At 41.9% G+C, this 23,335-nt stretch overlaps 1 protein-coding gene across 3 annotated transcripts in view; it reads right to left on the reverse strand.

Moving 5' to 3' along the window:
- Positions 1-2,356: 2,356 nt before the first annotated feature.
- Positions 2,357-23,335, reverse strand: part of UVRAG (UV radiation resistance associated) — a 94,761-nt gene continuing 73,782 nt past the window's right edge. For 2 of the 3 annotated variants that reach the window (XM_040544621.1, XM_040544622.1), the window contains exons 14-15: positions 15,573-15,664; positions 2,357-3,931 (exon numbers count right to left, since the gene is read on the reverse strand). In XM_040544621.1, the coding sequence (XP_040400555.1) occupies positions 3,229-3,931; positions 15,573-15,664 (795 nt within the window). In that variant the 3' untranslated portion in view covers positions 2,357-3,228. Of the gene's footprint in view, positions 3,932-15,572; positions 15,665-20,286; positions 20,454-23,335 lie in introns of those variants that run through there. The other variant, XM_040544623.1, reaches the window with a different exon arrangement.

Here is a 23,335-nt window from a genome sequence, read left to right on the forward strand (position 1 = left end):
CAGCAATGCCTCCCCGAGGAGGGAACGCAGCTGGAGGGACCCAGCTGCCTCCCAGCCCCACCACCGGCCATAGCTGTTTTTCCAGCTGCGTGCCATCTTTTTGGATGAAGGAGACAAACAACTGCCGCACCTTCTCCTGTGAAACGGAGCCAGGGAGGCAGTCGGGTCTTCCAGCAGGGCTTCTTGCCCAAATATTCACGTTGGGATCAATAGGGGCTTGGTGAACGACAAGCCAAAGGGTTTGGGGGGCAGGGGAGGACAGAGCACTTCAAATCAGGCTCGTAGAGAAAACAAACACCGAGGAGCCACCAACAGAAGACGCACAACTTCTGAGAGATACTAATCAGTTTTATTTTATAAATACAGATGAGCTTTCCCGCAATTACTAATTAATTTTTAAAAATAGTTTTAATGTGTCACTTACTATGGGATATTTTGTTTTCGCTTGTTTTAAATACCTGGCCAAGCAATGATAAGCCGACGCTGTTGTGCTTGCTATAAAAATAGAGTGGGATATGATCTTCCAAAACTAATATTCTCAAAAATCTCAGGAATTCCTAGTGAGGGGAAAAGATTGCAATGAAATGTTTGCTCCGTTTGCAGACATTTAACAGCGTCACAGCTGTGCAGGAACTGAAAGGCTCTTGACAGTTTAAAGCACGCCATGATAAATCATCTCACCTTCAGTCACGCTCGTTGTTTCCCTCCCACCATGCTATTTTCAAATAATTTACGGGGGGGAAGGAAAAAAAGTCACAGAAAAAAAAAAGCCATGAAGTGGCTGCAGTCTGTACAATCCCCCGTCCTTCACAGCAAAGATGCTCGACGATGCTTTACCCAGCCCAGCGATGCTGTTCCCCTTCGCACCTTCTGCCTAGGAAGTGACAAAAACAGCAAAAATTTGGGGACAACTTAAGGCCTACTGAAGATGCATCCATGGAAAGCTCTTAATGAAGCTTGGTGATATGGGTACAGAAGTTAACTGTTGTGTTTGACACATTAAGAGTTACAGGGCTCACACAGGAACGGCAACGCAAGGAAACTAGACTTCATTTGGTTGGGTGCCACCTGAGAAAACGTGCAGCTAATGACAAAAAGCCCAAGTCTCACTGATGCTCTACGAGCCTAATTACACGGGTTGCTTAATTACACTGAGATGTTCCGTGCCTGCCTAGGAGGCATCGCGACTTCGCCGCTACTCTTTGGGTTGCTTTGGAAAGTCACCACTGCACACAGCTAGAGGAAAATTAGCGTGCCCCAAGCCCGTCCTGTGCTGTTTCGCGTGCCAGATTTTACCCCTCAGTGTGCATGACTGACTCAACAGTGCTGAATTTTGCCTAAAGTTATTCTGCTCTCAGAAGAAATCCAGTTACAGGACAGAGTATCTTCTGCCCACCTCAACAAAACGTGCTGTGCTTGGTTCAGGTGTTTATTTCTGGCTTTCAATACGCCAAAGCACGGGGAAAGCTCCCTACCTAGCTCTTCGCAAAGACGATAGCAGTGCCCTACGCTGCTGCAGCACTTCCTCTAGGGACTTTTCACAAGGTTGGAACAGAAAAGTCTTTTCTCATGAGACGATACTCACAAACGTGCCCAAAATTCATGCCCGAACTGGAATTGTGTTCAATCAGGAATCAACCGTAGAAAGGCTCAATCCAGTAACTCAACTGCAGACACGACCGTTAAAAGCTAACAGAAGAAATGTGAATATAGCTTTAATACAATCATTAAGGTGTTACCTGGAGAATGCATATTCTAGAACAGTGCTATTATGGATACTGGTTCTCACGTACACATCTTGTTTCGACAACAGATAGCTGAGATTATACATAGCCACATTTTGAGAAGTTAATTTCGGCTAGCCTTACGGTGCAGTTAGGAAAAAGACTAAGGTCACTGGTTCAAAAAGAAAGCAGAGACCAGGGAGGAAAAAAAAGCCAGGCGTGATGAAGTGTTTTTTATTCTGCTATATATTTGTTTTGTTTTGTTTTTTTATATTTCTGAGCTCACAACCGAGCCCAAATTCTTGGGTATACAATATAGAAAGCAAGAGCAATGAAATCCAAACTCAAACAAATACCAGGAATCACAAAGCAGGCTGCAAATTGCTTTCCCATGAGTGCAGCTGAACACACGTGCCAGGGGGAACCGAGCTAACACCAACCTGCACCTCCAGCAGGAAGTTTCCTCCTTGAAAGCACAGATGGTAGAGTTAAGAGGATATTAATTTAGAGGAATAATGGTAAGCGCCTCCCTTTCTGCAGAGGGTGGAGTGACTCCACAAGTTCACCTAATTCCGAAGTGCTGACTGCGTTTTCAGTCTGGGTTTTTGGTTGTTTCTTTTTTTTTTTTTTTAATGAAGACGTTTGCACAGTACCTGGCAGCCCATGGTGGGCGCCGAGGATCACAGCACACCAACCCCACTCACACGGTGCCTTCGTTAGGCCTCCACGGATTAGCTTGGCCAGGCTGCACCTAAGCAAAACAGGGAACTGCTGAGGCTCTTGGAAGAAACCTTAAGGTGATTTAGTCCTCAAGGGCTCTGCTGGCAGGAGTGGTGAGCGTGGAGGAAAGGAGGAAAGAATGAAGCTGATCCTTGCACAAGGAAGCGCAGGGATCCCCCACGTGCTCAGCTCTTGGGCAAGGTTTTACCACCGCCAGCTGAAGACCCATCGGTGCAAACCAGAACTCGTGTGACTACGCAGCACGGCCAAGAGAAAGCTGTCCCCTGACAGCTAAGTCTTGGTGTTTCTGTAACACTGACCCCGTTGCTCAAGAAAACACAGGAGTACATGGGAAAACATAAAGAGGTCTTACCATAACTGTAATTTAAATTTTTTTCCTTCTGAAAAGACTAAAATAAATTTAGCTCTATATAATAATCAATGAAACATATTCATAGGAGGGCCTGATCAGCACTTGAAGTTTTTTTTTTTTTCCAGGAAAGCATTTAGAAATGGACTCCATTGCCTTAAAAAAAAAAACAGATTATAAATACCAGACATAAAAGGACTGGAAGCAGAATCAAAATTTACCTGGGCTGTGAATATACCATGATCCTGTGTTATCGTGCTCAGTAACAAGTCATTTTTTCTAACACCATAGGAATAGCTTTAAGGTTTTTCTTTTTTAATATATATAATTAATATAAAGAATAAGTGCAATTTTATCTCTATTCCAGATCACTGATTTCACCCCAACGTCTGCTCTCAACCCCCCTGTCCAAGCTCATTTGTCCGAACTTTTACGCGGCCTGCGGAAGCTGGACATGTTTTCGTTCAGTGCATAGATCCTTCGAGAGAACTCCTCAAACTCCCCTAGGACTTGTTCGTCACACTCCACCGCCACGGCGTGCTCCACCGGGATGGAGTTAAAGTCTTCGAGCTGATCTCCCGAGCTGAACCCCGTCGCTTCCATCCCCATTATCTCCTCTGCTTGCTCCACGGTGCAGCAAAGGACGGGGCCGAGTGGGGGCCGAAACTCACAAGGCTGCTCGCTGCTGGCGGTGCCAGCGCACTCACCGGGCAGCAACGCCCCGTTTATTGCACTAGTATGTCCTACGAAAGATTCCTGCCGGTCTTGGCTAGTGTTTAGGCTCCCGTTTTCTCCGTTCAAACTGCCGCACGAGTCCTCTCCTTTCTTGGTGATCCCTTTCGAGGAGTCCGCAGAGGTATCGAAGGAGGAAGGTATCGAGGCAGGTTTTTTATCCAACTCTCCCACGTGGGCTGCGATGGCTACAGGCTGCGTTAAAGCAGAGTTGTAACTAGGAGGAGGAGTCTTGTGCTGCAGTCTCTCGTTTCCCGTGCTGGCTCGTTTTCGGAGTCCTTTATCCGGAGAAGGAAGCCCACTGGAAAAGCCGACGTCCAATCTGCCGAAGCTGGAGCTCTGTCTCTTTGGAACTGGAATTGCACTGGATGTATGGTGTCGATCACTATAAAAGAAGGGAAGGATAAATCAGAGCTGTCAGGCGTGCTCGCGAGCAGTACAGATGTTTCACCAAAGGCTGAAGCAATTATTTTATCGCAACTCCGAGCTCCGTTTGGCCAAACCACTTGTATCCTAAAGTGCTAAAACCCCAAACGTGTTTAATGCCATATGAACTGCAGAAGACACCCCAGAGGACAGCTTTACTGAAAGCCGGCAAGATTGTGCGGGGAACATTTACAAAACTCCATGGTTGAAGAGTCAATCACCCAAGAAACCACCACATTATGCTAATTCGTACTGTTAACACCATTTTATAGGACCAAGCTGCACTTTATGAATTATTACTGTTGACCGTATATTTATGTATTTATGGCCTGTGCTGGGCCATCACAAACTCCTCAAAAGTGAGTAATAATGGTTGAATCCTCTACAAACTTCTTCCAACACTGGACTTTCCTGACAGCTGCACGAAGGAGAAAAGCGACGCTAACTTTGCTATTTGCAGGGGATGATTTTTGCCAGACCTTTTGCTTTTCTGTGCCAACTGTTCCAAAGCTTTTTTGGACAACTGTCAACTTCAGCTTCTTGAGGAACACGAAGTAATCAGGCTTAATTTACAAGTTCAGTTTTACTATTTCATACCGTTCCCCAGACCACTTACACTATCTCAGGGTCTGTAATTTGGAACATCCGCTTTACATCATCTGGGGCGTGTTATTTGAGTTTTCTTTCATAGGTTTAATCCTTATCCAAATATAATCACCAACCTGTATGCAAATAGTTGTACATTAAGTGCCCAGTTCATTTTCCTTCCTTTTTTTTTTTTTTAATACAGCTATTACTAACCTTCAGAATATACAACTACAATTCAACTGCTGTCAATGTAAATCTCCTTCATTAGCTTCATTTCAAAGGAACTCTTCCTCGACTCAACGCCCGATACATTTTGGGATTTGTCTTGCAGGGAAAAATCCTGTAACAGCGGTTATGAATAGCCCCTAGTGTGGATCCTTTTCCATCCCATTCTTTTTCCTCCACTTGTAAATAGGATAAGCTAGATTGCAAAAGGTCCCTCTGTGAAAAATAAGCGTCCCCACAGGAGGGCTGCTTGCGGTACTGCTGCTCTTTAATTTCCTTTCCCATCTTACTTCCTCCCAGGCTGCCCTTTAAAACACGTGTCGGGCTCGCTCCTCTCCTCTAACAACCCCAATTACCTCCAGGAAAGGCTGCTCGTCAGAATTTACAGTTGCAGACAGTGTAGGAGAGAGGTAAGTGCCCCACATGCAGCCAGCAGCAAACCCAACAGCCTTCTTCTTAGATTGCAACTGCAGTTTGACCTTTAAAATGCAAACTAACAACATTCACAGTTCTGTCTGCAAAGGTTCAGAGCATGGAGATGCTAAGACAAAAAGCAGCAAGTGCCACAGATGCTCATAAGTGGTCTCAGAGATTAGCCCTCAGTCCCCTTCTGACCAGAGACTTTTATACGTGGCTTTTAAATACTTTATCCAACCCCTGTGCAATCAACCATTACGTCATTTTACAAATAAATATGACAAACAAAAATCTGAGGCAGGGCACCTGCACGCTTTGCTTAGGCAATGTGCACTGCAGATGTATAGCAGGGATGGTCTGCTTTCCCCTCCCTTCCTCCAGCTTAGTCCTTTCAGCCTTGGCTCAGAAAATAAATGAGCACTCAGTGTTACAAATTTGATCAGATTCTGTTTATCTCAAGTCTTGGCTTTGTCCACATTTCCTCCAGGCTTGCTGAATCTTCCTTAAGAAAGAGCACATGGAAGAAAAGAGAGAAGTACGTTTCCAGTTTTAATAGCAAAATGCAGTAAAACAAATTCTTTTGCTCTGTATCAAGTGATTAGAATCTTTACTATCAAATGGTAACTTTTAGGAATTTACTCCCAAATTCCACGATTCACAAATTCCAAGATTCATAAAGCCAGATCATATTCAAGACGCATCTTTGGGTCAAAGGGTACATCATCCTTTGTTTACGTGAACGATTTCCTCAAGGACCAGTGGTATCTGATTAGTACAGGCCACTGTTCATTACGTTTTTCAGTACAAGATAACTAAGGCTCTCCTGACTCCAGAATTCACTCCAGATACAGAAGTTGTGAAGCTGAATTACCTCCCTCCTACCTGCAATGCTGTGATGTCTTACTACAGAGATGTGATGAGATGCACCTCACACTTTGAGTAGAAACAAGGCTGCACCTTGCAGAACTAGGCAGGAAAGGCTTCCCTCTTCTGCTCTCCCTACAAAACCGAGCCCAAAGCACAGCCTGGGATCACGCTGGCTGCTAAGAGGGGCCTATACCTGCCACCAGGCTCGAGAGGCAGAAAGCAGGAGAGCTGCGAGCTTCGTGCCCCAAGGGGTTGGATACATGCACTGCGGTGCCCCAGCGCCTTGCGGCTCTAAGTGCAGGGGACTTGAAGGAGTCAGGCAAAGAGGAGAGGTGGGCTACGTGCTCAGTCGAGCGTTTTAGGTTTGGAAAAAGAAGCAGTGCTGAAGTTCACGTTCATATTTTTTGTATTGTATTGTCAATTCCTGACAGCACGCCTTCCCGAGACTGCACCTACTTGACAGAGCTGTTGTCTTTATTCCTAGCACTGTTTAAAACGCTGAGCAGGAATGCATTTCAAAAAAAGGAGGTGGGGAAATTAAGGGGAAGCCTTTCTCATACAAGCTTGCTCTTCAAACTTAAAGGACATTTATTGCTAACCTCTTCCAAGAGAAATGGGCCGTTCTCAAATCTGATTCCAGCACAACACCCCCTGCAACAACAATACCATCATCCTTGGTTTCTATCAAGATGTCAGGGATGAGTCAATCAGGACTTTATTCCTGTTCAGCTGGAACCCAGAAGGGCTGCGTATCCCAAGGGAACAACCCACACATTTGAAATAAAAGACTAGGAACAGACAGACTAATTCATGTTGTACAAACAAAATGGGCTAACTTTTTTCATGCAGAACAGGTGGCAGACACATAGATGCATCTTGTTAATTTTTCTGTTGACAGTTTGGGTCCAGATTCACCAAGGGACTTCAGCAGCGATAGCAGAAACAGTCTATAAGATAGGTGCAGAAGTTACAAGATCCTCTATCCTTTGCATAGTGCAGAAAGACTTTGATACCAAAGTATCAGAACTGCAACAGTGACAGGTTCCTATGTTCTGATTTAGGCACAACAATGAGAAAGGCTTACGGGAAAGTCTGCCATTTTTCTGAATTTCATTCAACCATCCACAGCCCTGGGACAGGCGTTTAAGAGATCAAAACCTAATCCTGGAAGAATTTCAACTGTACACTGTGAATTTAAGTACAGATGAATGTTTCTCATAATAGTCACAAGGATATCGACTCTTTGCATGGTATTTTAGTGATAAAAGCTCTTGCCTGAGACGTAAGCAGGCAGAAAAGGGTCCAGACAAGTCTCATGACAACCACAGTGATCTGACCAGCAGCCTACAGACATGTTTGAGTGGGTCCTCCTGCTGAATATATCACCCTGCAGCAGAAAATGCAAGACCTAAAAAGCCTAAGAGCCATCTCAGATGAGGAGGTCATGTAGGGAGAGAAGAGCAGAAGGCAATCCTAAATTTAATCCTAGCTCCTGAAGTTGCAGAGTGAAACTGTCACACAAGATATAAGTAATTCTTGGAAACACCAAAACCAAAGCAAAGCTTTCACTATATGAATGAATAATACCTGCCACTGCTCTGTTTGTTGCACTGAACTGTACTTTAAACTTGCTCAAAGGCATTTCTCTTACAGTAGACTCTTTAAAGGTCAAAAATGACTCTTTAAAGGTCAAAAATACTCGTGTCAAAAAGTATGGCACGGGACTGCCTGCTTGGCAAACCCCAAATTACCTTCAGCAAGTGCTGATCAGCTTAGGCACAACAGCAACTCTTCTATGAAGGTGCAGTAGCAGCAGAAATTTAAGTGTCTGTGTAGACCAGCATGAAAACCTGTGGTGTCTAATTAGCTTGAGAGAAGCAGCTTTATAAATTGTTCTGGTGGGCATGTAAATTTAAGTTCCTCCAAAAAAGCAACATGCCTAAATTCCTTCGTAAATCTAGGCCTTGCGGGTAAAAGGGTGAGACATTAATTAGCGTGCGGGACCAGGAGAGGTTTTAAAGAACTTGTTATGACAAGGCTATTCAAGCTAACACGTTATGTTTATCTGAACAATACCTCTTTAGTCCCGCAGCCAAAAAAATCTTCCCTTCCTTCGTAAGTTGAACTGGCAGAATGATCTACACTAAGTGATCCAACAGACTAAATGTAGCAGCAATGCAGAGCTAATCTCCCTCGTTTACAAAATAACTTCCCAGTTCTTTAATAGAGTGCAGAAGGGCTGCCCCGTAGGGCAGTGCAGCAGGAATCATCTTCATTTATCATGTAAGCATTCAAACTAATGAATTAAAACAAAGAGCACTTGCAGTCAGGCTCCTTAAACTACGCGTGATTAAAAGGACCTTACTTCAGCCTGTGAGATCAGGTTTTAAGCTGCTGGAGACATATGCAGGCAGATTTCTGAAACCATTCATTGCTGCCAATATGACTGGGATGGGCTTTGCTTCAGTCAGGAATAAATATGGGGATAATAGCCCAAAGCTGGGAGAGTGGGAATGAAGTCAGCAGAATGGCTTAACTGCTTATCAAATACTAGCTGCAGCATGTAGATAAAAATAAAAGTGCATGGAGGACTTTGGAGACCAGCCACCTAAGAGTTCATTGCCTAGACTTCTTCCACAGTCACTGGATAGAAAAAACAAAAGTGCAAGCACTGGAGAGAAGGGTGGGCAACACCATCCTGCGAGCTGTTTATGGCACTGTCACCCTCTCAAGGTGCCTCTTCTTGTCCATGGAGCAACCAGCTTGGGCTGAGTGATGAACGTCTAGCAGGCAAGCCTGGTAAGATGCACAGCTTCCTCTATGCTTTAAAATAGAACAATGACAATATTTGCAGGCAAATAAAATAAAAACTAAACAGTTTTTAGCTAGAGTGGATTAAGTATTTAAGTCAAGGGATCTTAACCTGTTCCCTCGCCTTCTGCCACGTGAGAATGAGAAGTCAAACTGAGCTTTTCGATCAGAAGAAACGTTCGTAGAGAAGCACAGAGCTCAGAAATACTAGGTTGCTATTAAATTTTACAAAAACGAGCAGCTGATGGGGGGTCTCTAGCCTGTTTGCATTTTCCCCGAGGAAAAGGCTGTATCGTTACCAGAACTCACAGCACTGCATCAAGGCAAAGCCCAGAGAAAGAGATTCTTTATCAGCTTCACAGCTCACGGAACGAATAAGAAAAAGCACGTCATGCTAAAAAACTAACATCCAATTGCCCAGAAACTTTAGAGACTAAGGTATCCTCACTAGTGAAAAAAGTTTGGCATGCAGGAGCGCAGGCCTTTACTCCAAGGCACTACCTTGACCTGAATTACTTGGGGTGAGCTGGTTCAGCTTCCAGCCACAATTACTTGGTTGAACTTCTGAGACGGCAAACAGATGTGGACACCTGTCCAAAAGGAACAGCCTGTGACTAGTGGAGTATAAAACCTGGTTTGATGAACTGTCATCAGGCCTTAATGGCTTTAAGTCATCAAGTTGGATCAGACTAGCGTGAGTTACGTACAGGAGTATGTTGAATTGCTCTTAGGATGCAGGATTGCTAAATTAAAAACAAAAATGGAAGGGAAACTCAGATTTATTGGACATTACAGATAAGAGAATTACATCATCACCAGTCTCAGTGTTTCAACTGAATCCAAATCTAGAACATCAATTCATACATAGTCTAACTTCAGCTACAAGGCAGCACAACTACAAAGTAGCTGCCTTCTCCCCAAAATATTCATTTTTACTTATAATACTTAGTCCATTCGGGGAGACTTGCAGACCTGAAGTGCAAGACACAAATCCCATGCTGTAAGCATGTAAGTTAAAGTGATTGAAAGAGGACACAAACCTTCCTAAAGCTATTTTTCCCAGAGAACAGATTCCCGTTGTAATGTTTCCAGTTTTGATAAAAAGTTCCTTCAGTCAGATTCACTTGCAATTATTTAATCTGTCTGCAACGGGCACCGAGAAACTGTAAAGCACTCTGAGAGACAGAACACAATTCACAGGCTCAAATATGTATCTTTTCCTCCCCACAAAATGTTTCCTTGGAGGAACATTACTGGATCACAGCTGGTCAAAATACTAAATCTTGATTGTCTGGCCAAGAGCCAAAATCCACAGCTACAGCTCTTTGGTATGAGAATACTTTCAAAAAAATAACTTAAACACCATTTGATCTTTTTTGTTGCAAACTATGACCTCATGGCAGTAAGAACACTAAATGAAGGTGTTTAAGTTGGTTTATAGCCATCTGAAATGTTTGAAGCTCCAAGCACAACTCCGAGCCAATATCATGTCAACTGTGCTAAAAGCAATAATAGTTTCTCACCTTCTCAGAGATTACTGCTTAAATAATGCACAATAGTGACAGGGCTGCAAGGGGAGGCTGCCAATACAAAGTTAAGGTGAAACTGCGTCGTTTGGCAGCTGAGAAATTCTGACACACGCTTTTTTTCTATGAAAAAAATCATCATAAATTAAGCTACCAGAGTTTTCTTAACTCGAACATTAAGTTTTAGCCTCCTCTTGAATCTAGCAGTATATGAATCAAGAGATACCTCCAAAACTCAAATTTAATGATTAAGCCTTGGCATAACAAGTATTTTGGGGTAAAGCTTTTTGATGAAGGCTCCAAAGGACATCTCCTGACTACAGACGTGAATTTCTAAAGGAATACATGTAATTGTCTCCATTAGATAAGCCTATTAATTTATTCACTAGGAAAATATCTGCTCACTGGACAGCTCAAATTTGCAGCCTGCTCTGTACTTGCTACTAATAACCACAAATACTAACCCTCAAAGTTAGAGTAAACTGAATTGAGCTGAAGGACAGAAAAAGCTGAAAGTCTCTTGATTTAATGCAAGCATGATCCGAAGAGTTGTGAAAGATAAATCTGAACATGCAGAAAGGAATAAAATGATGTTCGAGTTCAAAACGTGCAGTCTAAGTAAAGATTTAGGCTCTCAAAAGCTGGAATATGCTCGAGAGAGATTTTCAGAGAGACTGCACAGAGTCTTTTGCATTAGCAAAAGCTGGTCTTAAAAAATGAGCTGCTTTTCTGGAAGCTGGTGAGACCCCACGACTAAGAAACTGGAAGTGGGGAGAATTATTCCCCAAAAGAAAAAGATTCTGGGCACCACAACTGGGATAGACTAAATCGACAATTCTGGTTCGTTATCTTTCACCTTCAGAAAGTGAGTCTGGTCAACAGCCAGACCTGATACCTGAAAAATGAGTTTTTGCACTTCTGTAGCCTCCGTAACAGCATGTGTGGGAACCAACACGCTTGATTTTCTTCTTGATTTCATCTACATACAATACAAATAATATTTTGCAGTAGGGGTAAAGGGAAAGAAAAGTAAACACGGCAGAATATAGGTGCCAGGAGAGACATGTAGAGGGAAGCAGAGCTTGTAGACCTGCAAGCTTGATGCAATAAATCATGCAAGTTGGGATGTGAAAACATGTATTAATCATTTCAGTGTCGTGCCTGAGAAACCAAAACAACACAAATCTCACCAGGCAGAGGGATCCAGCAGCAACGCAATTAAACCTTGATAAAAGGCTCCAGGCTCACCGGATCTGCAACGGGGCCAAGGGCTGCCCCAGGGCTCCAGGCAGAACAACGGAGTTCACAAAAGTCTGGGGCAGAGACTGTAAAAGGCAACTGCCAAATTTGCTGTGATAGAAGTGGGAAATAGTTGGCTCATCCACTAAAGTTGTGGGGATTTTTGTTTGTCTTTATTTTATGGTCTGGAGGAGTAAAGAAACTCTTTTGTACTCAGATCTAAACTGATACTTATCAGAGAAGGAGGTTAAGCCTGAAATAACTAAGGATTTAGGTTACCCCGATTATCTAGGGGATTCCATTCCACTCCAGGCTGCAAAGAAACACAGATGTTTCTAGAGAAAAGCAAAAATGATGAGTATGTCCTGCTGAAAGAGAAACTAAGCACAACGTGAGTGTTGGTGTTTACCAGTTTTCGATTTGACAGCAGTTCAGCAAAAACCCTCTACAGCGATAACACAGGAAAGTGAAGACCTGCAGCTGAGCAACAGAAAACAAAGCAGTCTGTGCAAACGAATCTGTAAATAAGAGAAACTCATCACTACCTCACATGCTCCTACTCTCCCTCCTGCAAATGAAGGATAACCTGGAAATACTTTGCTGACTACGGTCTGTGGCAGAGGGTATTGGATTACTCACCTACTGTATCCTGCAAACGAAAAATCCCTTCCAATCTTCATTTTAACAGCTGGTGGCTTTTATGCTTGCTTAAATATATGTAAGCAGATATTATTCACGAGACAGTGGGCATCTGTACTCCGCTACGTATGGGGCTCAACTGCAATGCCCGATTATGAAAGCCTGGCCAGTTTTCCCCCTGAGCTAGACTCCCTGTAAAGGCTCATTTCCATTTATATTATTAGGAAGCACTAAGAAGCCTTGTTTAGAATCATTAGCCTTAACAAAAAAAAGTTACAAATGAACAACTATGCATGCAAGGCTTGGAGGTGAGAAGGAAATGAGGCATAGACATTCATATGGGGGCAAGGAGGGAACGCGATATTCCCGGAGAACGATGCTTAATATTCCTGCATGTTTTGAAATATTGTCCCGCCAAAAATGTGTTTTGTCTTGCTAATGACTGCGTCTCACCTAACAGGGAGAAAAAAAACAACGCTGCTTGTATGAAGGCAAAAGCCCTAATGCCTAACTAAAGCTTCCGTTAACAGTTTTCAAGGCTAGGGTCTACGAGAAGAGAAGAACAGGTACCTACACTTTGAACGTTTTTCCCATATAACATGTCCCAGAGTCATCACAGCTCTGCTTATTCAGGGCTGAAGGAGACATTTATCACCTGTACGCCTCCCACCCCACAGATGAGTACACACGTGTGCCAGAAGTCATAGGTTAGGTGTTCTAGCCCTTCCTTTTCAGATCTGTTTAGGGGACCACACAGCATCTTAGGACTTCTAGATCACAGGGATGTACATCACCCACAAACTCGTTTTCCTGATGAAGAAAGCTTTTCTTTACACACCTTGCTAGGGGATAAGAAAAGCAGGGAGAATCTTTTTAGCTGTGGTTGAGATTACTGACAGTATTAAACCGTACAAGGGACTGAGGTTCCTTTTCTCAGGGCCTGCTTACTTCCACTGTCTTGCTGGCTGAGCTGAATTTCCTTTAGGCAACACTTCTTACAGTACTAGTCAAAGAGGATACTTTTTCTCCTCCTTTACTTGTTTTTCTTTGCCAAAACTATCCTCCCAGTCAAAGGAAATGATTCGGAAACCAGATTAGCTCCCATTGATCAGAATTCCTATACAAGGGATAAAGGATAACAAAGTTGAAGAGCAACTCAGAAATAAGGGCTGGAAAGTGCTGTGGCACAATGACATCCTACAGGATTTTAGTTGCTGTTACTCACTGCAGTACACATTTTGTCCCAGGGTCTGATACGGAGCAGCACTTCGCTAAGGCACTAGCCCTGTTTGAAAAGCCTGCTCCTATAACTTTCAACTGGAGCAGCAAATTTTTTTCCTCCTTTTTTGTACTGAAGTGCATGCATGTGATCAGAATCTGCCTTTAGGAGTGAAGTGTTCTCCTTCCCCCATTCTGTATATTGCAGGAAAAAAAAATACTTTTAGAGCCTAGCAACATTTTAGGAGCCTACTAGAAATCAGAAATAAGAATCTTTTCGAAAAGCAAAATCTTTTAAAGTTGCAGAATTGGGAACACAATTGAGAAAGCTGTGTATCAGCAGGGTTTGCACCTTGATTTCAACGACGGATTATTTATCACAACACTTTTTCTGCCTCAATTCAAGTGTTTCCATCACCAGAAAAACCTACCTTATATTGTGCTGCCCCTATTCTTGTCATGCAGAGAGTGACCAGAGAGTAGTCTGCATCACATTGCTAATAGAGACCTCGCTACTTCTGTTGGTTTAACACGCAAAGAATTCAGATACAATCTAAACAGCATTAGAAAGTTATATCCATTGCTATATACATTAGAAAGCATCGACTGTTAAAGCTTTGTGACTACCACTGTCACAATATTTACTGTCATTTCACGTCAGATTTTAAAATTTGTTCAAACACGGTTTTCCGAGTCTCCTAGAAGCTGTATATATGCCCCCAAAATATTCAGGTTTGCCTATTAGTGCTTAGTATTTCATTATCCCATTAGAAACAACTAGTTTCCTTTAGGAAAGCTGGCAGCAGCCTTCCAACCTAATTGAGCATTATCTGCACCAAAAAAAATGTTATTTCTCAGGTGAACTGAAGCAGTGATGGAGTCCGTGTCTATCACCAGGGCATCATCAAGTGATCTGGCACCAAAGAAACCAAACAGGAGTGGTTACCTCACACTGGACGGTATTTTCAACCCTTGGAGCATCCAAAGCATCTGCACAAGACCAGGTAACGGCACAGGGACCATACGTGACCTCTACATCCTTGGGGCTGGGGTGAATAATTAACCTAGGACTCCTAAAACTGCACAGTGCTATGTTTGGGTGGGATTCAGGCACCCAAAGAATGAAGATAGGAATGCAGGAAAAACAAATTGTTTAAGGAAGACAGTGTACAAGCAGTCATAATTCAAAGACCATAGATAAAAAATAAGAATATGAAGCATCTACTACCTGCAGAAGCACACTCAGTAGTGAATAGCCTTTGACATTTGCTGAAGTTTATGATCTCTGTGGTTTTAAGGAGAATTTCTCAAATCTCATGCTCAAACAGCTTCTGCAAGGTAACCCTACGCTAGCTTGGTCTTGTAACACAGAAACCAGTTTGCGTTGACTTTCTACAAAGACGGTGGAGAAGATTTTGGATCCTCCACAGCAAATCAGAGCAGAAACAATTAAGATTTCCCTGGAAGGCTTCAATAATGTTCAGTTCCTGGTTAACGTAGCTTCCCATTTAGCAGCAACACTCAACATGCAATGACTATTTTCCTTACCAGCGAGTATGCTCAGATGGTGTTGACTGTAATTCAGATTTCCATGCAGCTCACCTGGATTAAACTTTAAAACAAATGGGAGGGCAGACACTGACCAGGCTGTAAGACCTGATCTACTTAGCACCTTTCTGCCCTCCCATCCTCCTGGACTATTACAATACACAAGGTGCATCTACTACCAGCCCTTAGATGTAGTCTTAACAAAATACTTCACTGCCTTTTGGTAAAAACATTGCATTTTACACAGTCTTTTCCCTTCCACAAACCCCCCACAAGTGTCGTGGGCCCATCACATGAAAGACATTACAAAAGCAGAAGTTAAAAGCCAAAAAGATTTTACTATTTGTGCAGCCTGTAGTTTGAGAAAGTAATTACCTTCACTGAGCACTCTTCACTTGTCAAGAGGAGCTGCTTGTTTGTGAAAAATCTTTACCGTGATATTTCCTGTAGCATCCACCTCCTTTAAATTACAAGGTTAAATCACAAGGAAAAAGAAAGATACAATCATAGAAAAATACGTACCATCTAACCATTAGCCCAAGCTCCATGAAATTCTTCAGGTTAGGAAGAGTTTGCCTTAGATCTGGAGTACTCAGCCCATGTTGATATCTAAGCTACAAAAACAGGAAAAAGTAGAATTAGGAAGGCTTTCCAAACCCCAGATTCCAATGGATATAGTAATATGCTCGGTTAATTTGTCAGGTTTTTAAATAAAACCTAGGATAATCAAGCAGTTCCATGAGATCTATTACCCTTAAGGAAATATTCCATTTAATACTCATAACCTCAGATTAGCAAAACCCACCCAAGAACAGGGACAAAATGATCAGTCAATACGACTGTTAAACCTCATTACACTTTTTCCGTTTCCTATCTGTAACGGGAGAGTGGCCTCACAGCTTAATAAAAGTACAGTTATTAAGGGAGCAGGCTGACTTACAATGTCCCACATTCACCAATTCGAAAAATTTATTTCCATGCAAGTGTCGTCTGTCATCCTAAGTGTATCAGTGTTAGCTGGAATCAGTAGAGGAATTATTACAGCAACATCAACTAGTAAAAATACAGACTGTCACAGGGCTGAACTAAATCTGGGTTCTTTTAACAGTTTATATCAACATTTATACTATTTTCGTAATTAAACCCAATGCCACATGGCTCAGAGAGCAGGTTCTAACATCGACCTGCTTTAGCCCAAGTATGAATTCCTACCTGGAATTAAGGAGATGCAACCAGAAATTAAAAGCTCCAATACACTGACTCCATGCAAACTGCAACTTGTTTTTACCCTCAGGTTATCAAAACGAAGTACATACAGTTTAATTCACTGCTGATCATTATAAACTACTCACTTAAAAAGTCCCCGGCTAAAAACGCCTTTGAAGAAAATGGCACATGGAAGGAAGGGAAAGTCTTCAGGTTTGAATCCCAAAACTTCAGGGAAGATCTGCAGGGTGATTTACCCCTCGTGTGGTTCAAATATGGAAAATATCCCTAAATTCCAGTGTCATTATAAAGAATATTGGAATGAAGCAGTATCAAATTGATAGGCAGTTGTCAGCAGATATTAAAACCCTCTAGAAGTTGCACCTTGCCTCAGACCTGCACAAATTCGGTACTGATGAAGCTAGCTGCTAAAATATTGAATAATACCACTTAAATATTATATTTCTTTGAGCTACACACCTGTTTCCGTAATTCATGAAATCAAGATGTAGGCAAGCATCCTCTGAGTTAGAAAGGTTTCTGACCTGAACCAGGAGCCCATGCGACTTCCCCAACAAAGACCTAAACAGTTTCTCCATAGAAAAAGGCTCTTGAAATTGGGAATGATTTCTATGCTTGTCTGAGTTTTAGAAAGAAAAATTGCTTTGGAAGAAAATCATCCTCGGCACTGCATTGTACAACAGGAGGCCATTTATTACACAGTTTATTATTTCCATATGGACACAGCCAAGTCATATGGTGGGTCTAGGTTCATATTTTCTGCTACAGTGACGGAACCTGGATTAAGACAAGCATACAATAAAAATTACTAAATGATCACCACATTCTCCTGATGGGATTACAGTGGATTTGGTTAACCAAAGAACTAGCCTGGGGCAAAAAAATGAAAAAAAGCAAAAAAATAAAATTAAAACCATTACATTTGTTCCTCCTACTACAATCTTTTTTTTTTTTTTTTTATAGAATACCCATTTTTACAGTCATCCTTAAATTCTAAGGTTTCATACCATGAAAAGAATTGGATTAAAGGACCTCTATTTCCAACAGCCAAGATCAGAAGAATGCACTTGGGACACACTTGTATCAAAAGACATGTACAAAAACATTGCTTCTGCTAAAAAAATATAGTATAAATAGTATGTAAAGTTAGGATGCAAGTTTTGTGAAACCTCTAGAAAAAAATGATGGGTTTAACTTTATAAATTACATTCTACCCCATCTTTGTAATTGCCTCAAGAAAAGGGATATTGCCTTAAGTGACTTTATCAATACAAGCTGATGATGATATATTTACAAAGTGAACCTAAAAATCTCTCTCCTGGAGAACCCACCACATGCACAGCCGACAGCAAAAACAAATGTAGAAGGAGAAACCCTGAGATTTCTCTTTTATTTGAGAAAACAGAACTTCTCTTCCTTGTGCTCACCAGCAGAAGATGCAGAGAGAAAGGCAGCAAGAAGAAGAGCAGTGAAACAGAGTCTGGGTAGGAAGAGGAGCAGCAGGAGGTGTCTGCATGCTGTTCTGATTCTCCTAAGAAACAGTTTGATTTTCAATTGCTGCTGTTAAACAGCACCATTTCCACCCGCCCCACACTAAGTTTCCAAAGGAACCAAGTATCACTCACAAGCGCAGCGTTTTATTTAAAGATTAGATTGTTCCTCCAGGATATTACAGACCAGCCATCCAAAGAAAACGTGCCTGTTTTAATTTGAATGAACAAGCGCCCAAGATTTGTGCTCCCATTTATGACTGTGTATACACCACGGGACCGTAAGTAATCATTAATGATGCTCAGGCAATAAAATATTAATTGCCATTTCCTTACTAATATTTAGCTCCTCTACGCAGCTTCATTTTCCCAAGTGCTGCGTGAAATGCTGTGTGACTGAGCAAAATCACGGAGTAAACGCACCGGGAAACAAGCTGAAGACATCAGGCACTTCACAGAGCTTCCTAATTCTGCTCTCAAACCAGTCACCAGCAATTCTTACCCCACAGAAGCAAGAGGCAGCAAACAGGATGCACACGCTTTATGAAGAGTTCAAGACAGAAGAGCTTAAGGGTATTGATATTTAAGAAAATAACTCACCTTCTAATTTCCTTCAATCACAGATAAATTCCTTTTACTCGTCTCAAAATGAGAAAGTTTCAACATTTCACTGAGCTTTGTTACTTTGGCTTCTGGGGTAACTGAGAGCTTTCCAAGTTAGCTAACTCGAGATGTAAAGAGGGTAGGAAAACATAATGGCAAAGAGAGTATGGTTCTCTAAGATCTTTAAAAACAAACCTGAATTCATCTAATGTGATCCTTTTTTCAGAAAACTTGCATCTGTAACCTCTGACATTAGAAAACCTGTATGATAAACTTAATTTCAGTGTTATAAGTAGTCTTGGAAGAGAAGACAGTATTTGTAACTACTAGTAGGTAGCTGCCTTGAGTCTGCTTCTGTAAAGTCTCTGAGTTTTGATTTGTTCTAAGACAGTTTCGGGAAGCGCCTGTACAGAAGAATCTAAAGAAATAAGATATTAAATTCATATTAAGGACAATTAAGGACAAGTCTATCTTTATAAAAGACCTGCCTATCACACTAGTGGGTATTTTATATCATGCTCTGCTATTTCTTCCAGCATCTCAGAGATCCATAAACACAGAAACAAGCTGCATTTAAAACAACAGTTCCCAGAGTGAAAGCTTTTTTCTTAAAGCACACATTAACTTCCTACTAAAAGGCTTCTATTCTTTGCCTTTTGATGGAATTTAAGAGAATTGTTCCAGCTAACAAAACACCACAGCATTAGCTGAAGGTGAGGCTCAACAAACAAGTTCACCTGAACTTGCAGCAAGCAGGGCACAACTGGTTTAAACTCTTTGCTTTGCGTAGAAGAAATGTGTTGCATTGCTCCAGCTTCTACCTGAAGTTCCTTCTGTGCAGTGCCTGGATCGAAGCTCCCTGTGCCTCGGCAGGGAGCAGCTCCACCCCGAGCATCTCTACAATCCACTGCTGCTACCCAAACATCTTCCAGGTCATTTATCTTGTCAATCAGACAGCTATACTTAATTAAAATCATGTAAGATGACATAAGAGGTTACCCCCCTTCTAAAGATAACAGCTCAAAGATAAGTATTCATTCACCAGATCATGACAAGCACAGCCACCCCATTTGCCAATAAACTAAAATACAAACCTGCATGGGTTCAGCCACTCCTACAAACTCCATAAGGTAGGAAATACTAGAGCTATTAAACTTTTTCACTTAAACTGGCTTAAAAAGAAAGCACTTAGCTATCTTCCTATTTCTGCGTAATATTGGGTTGCACCCAAGATTGAAATTAGGGCTTTTGCCTCTTAAGAAAAATAACGATATCCTGCATTTAGGTGCAAAGAGTAGGCCATTTCCTATCCTAATGCCCGTAAGAGTATTTAATATCTAGTGGTACAAGAGCACATGCATTTACTTCCAAAGAGAAACCACAGAGTACCTGGTCTGGAATACCCTTTTTTTTTTTTTTTTTTTTAGGAGCTCCCAACGACTCCAATCCCAAACTCATCTGTTCATCATTTCCCACATTGCTTCCCCAGCCATATTCATCTTGTTCTAAGACACGTGGGAGCAGTCTCGTAGCTCAGACTGTGTTCATAAAGTTCAGGACACCGGCCACTTCAGTGCTTGCTGTGCATAATACTCGAGTCTGCACCGAAACCTGCAGCATTTTTGCACTTCTTTGGTCTCAGACAAGAGGTACTTCAGTCAGCAGGTCGTCAACGTGGTAGCGTGCTGTTGTAAAACTATCTTTATCTACACAACAGGGGTACCCAAGTCACTATTACACTATCCATGTTCATGTATTCTTAGGGCAGTTGAGCAGTTTTGGAATTATTTTCAGTTAAACGAGGCTTTTTTTTTTTTAATAGCTTCAAGAACTTAAAAGGACATCTGCTCCACAAATGCGAACACACACAAACAAAAATAGAAGCAAAAATGTTCTTTCAATGAAGTTCACAGCACTGGTTAGAAGCCAAGCATATACATAAGGTTTTCAGAGGATGTCAAACGCTGGGACACAAATATAAAAAGCAAGTTTTAATAAAATGACATAGTTAATTGTTTTACAAGATCCTGGATGACTTTTCGGAGTACGAAGGAGCACTGGCTGGGATTCAGATGACTAAGCACTGCAATAATGAAAACAGAAAGTGTTGTTATAATGCCTGTTGCTATATAAACAACCTTGGGGGATCAGTGAAATAATGCCTGCTGCTATATAAACAGTTGTGTGTGTTTATACCTTTGGGGGGAAATTATAAAATTTGAGATTATTTGCACTCTTAACGTGTTGCTCTCCTTTGTTTCATTAAGTCTAGCTGGTTGTTCCCCCCTCTGGAGGTTTACTGCAGAACCCCGAAGCTGCAACATTAGTGAAACACATCATGGTATCAATTAGCTCCTTAGACAGCCTATCTCAAAATTAAGAATTTAAAATTCATTTTGACTTTTCATATTTAAAAGACTGGCAGCGTATTAATATCTATCAAGATTGGAAGTAAATCTAACGATTTACTCCCCCAAGCTTCTTAGGAAGTAGGAGAGGTAAGAAAGCAATACAGCAAGTACTGAGATGAAGATTTGTTGTAAAGTTCTTGTCAACCTCACTTTTGGAAGGAACAGAGACTGCCATAGAAGTGACAGTCCTCATCCAAAATCCTCATCCAAAACAAGAAGTGCTCAGATACAGAGCTGTTTTTTACTGTTTTGCTGACTAGTACATTGATATGCCAACACCTGCCTTCCTCTCCCAAGTGGATTTCAATGCTGTTCAGAGGTCCACCTCGAAAAGCAGATGTTAATTTTGCAATTCTTCTAAGAGTACTAAACTAACAGAAGAAATAAGTGACATCAGCCACTTTGAAAATCCATGTACCTCCATTAATCCACTGAGCACACAAAATTGCTCAAGCTGACCCAGCATGCATAAGAAAAGCCTTCAGGAAAACTGCCTTCAAGGACTCCCATCACATTTAGCAATAACAAATAAAGCACACAAACAGGAATCAAAGCAGCAATGGGATAACAACTGTTTTATGCTGTCCCTTGAAAGGCTGCTTACAATCACACTTATTTTTATAACATGTTCGGTCTAAAACAGGCTGATCCCATCCCATTGATAAGGGAGAGGCTTCTAGGAAGAAGATATTCACCTCTTCTTTTACTTAGGTCTGTAGCAGTGACATCTGAGAGTCAAGATGCTGCAAGGTCACTGCTCCAAGAGGGTGAATGCTACATTTGGGAAACGTTGATGTTATGGCTAAGTGTCTGCGCACGTTGAGTTAGCATGGAGCTCTAATTCACTCAGTTCTCACAAACTACATCAAGTTCATATGGTAACTTTTTCCTCACCACTGGTTCTTGCTATCCCATAAACAATCTGCCTTCTTTCCTCCCTTCTCGCCCCGGAGGATTTTAATCCACGTCCATCTGAAAGGCAGGGGAAATTCAGGCATGAAATGCAAGTACAGAAGTGATTCAACAGTGACAAGGGAAATATTCTCTACTGATAACAGATCTACTTCCCTTCTACCTTCTGATTTACCTTAGAATTGCATTAAGTTGCTTCTTCATCTCGCATCCACAAAAACACAAAGCCTAACCATTATCTGCAAGCAGCAGCAGCCTGAATGTTAATGCTCAGCAAGCTGTAAAATCCCACCAGAAATTTACGAGTTTTCTTCAAATTTTTAAAACCGAAGTCTGATAATAGGCGATATTTAACACTGGATTCTGGTTTCACAGCAAGAGTGTTTACTGGAGATAGACCACAAGAAAATAAGGAAATCGGAGTACGTGTTTGAGTACATGCACAACACACTGCAGAACTAAACATCTCGATGAGCCAAAAGCTGCGTTTCCTCCAAGACTCTTGCTCGTACTAGTGAAGCCCTTCCTGACAGTAAATACAATACCTCTCCAGAGAGGTCTCAAACGTTAGCCTTCGTGGTTCGAGGCCGGTGTCCCAGTAAGGATATGGGAAACCACTGTCAGAGACAGGCTGAGGGAAACAGCCTCTTACATCGGTAAACTATTCCTGTAAAATTTGGTGGTTAGGGGGCTTGTTATAAAAATAACATAGGTGGGCCCCCTTGCCCATAAAGGTGCCTCTCATATACCAGGACCATTTTACAGAAAGAACATTAAAAAAAAAGCAATTTAGAAGATAGAGCAGTTACTGGCCTCAGAAAAGCTTCCCCCTTTCCCCAGTGAAGCACTCAAATAACTAAAACCACGTTTACTGTTCGGCTGTAGACTTGCTGTGCTGTAGCTCGATGAGATGAAACTATGCAGCATAACCTTTCCAGGTTCAGGTCAGAACTTAAAACACCTCGGCATCACAGCGATGTTTATTGGATTATGAGATGTGGGCACACTTACTTCCTATGACTTCATTCAGCCTAAATGTTTGTATTTAAAAAAATCACTGCAACAGGCACAGAACAAAAGGTTAAATGTACAAAAGCCACGAGAAAGACAAGTAACGCTCTGTACCTCTGTCTTACACGTACCATTTGCTTTATACCTTTAGCTTCCCGACTGCACGAGAACATTTTAAGTTTGCTTTTTTACCTACAGACACAAAAAGTGTAGTAGTTTTGTGAGTGCACAGGTAAGTACAGCGAACTGACCCATTTCATTAGGCTGGAAATCAGAGCGACTGTAACAGAAGCTGAGAGGCTGCGTGGCCTCACCAGGGCTACTCCAGAAGCCAGGGGGTGGCCGAGCATCTGCACATGCCTGTGAACACCTCTACCACCAACGAGGTTTCCTCACTTGATGAGGGTTCAGAGCCACGCAATAGTTTCCAAGCAAGTTTTTGGGAAATTTGCACGTGGTCCTACTCACTCCTTCAACATAAAATGGGTGAAACTGAGTTTCTTGGCAGTTTTTCTACAGCACTGATCCAGATCTGTTCCTTCTGAAACCTGTTACTTCAAAGCAAAAACGCTCTTGCTTCTAGAAAGCATCATTTAAAGAGCAAGTGATTAAGCCCGTACCAGAGACCACG

The sequence above is a fragment of the Cygnus olor genome, chromosome 1, assembly GCF_009769625.2.
Source record: "Cygnus olor isolate bCygOlo1 chromosome 1, bCygOlo1.pri.v2, whole genome shotgun sequence".
NCBI lineage: Eukaryota > Metazoa > Chordata > Aves > Anseriformes > Anatidae > Cygnus > Cygnus olor.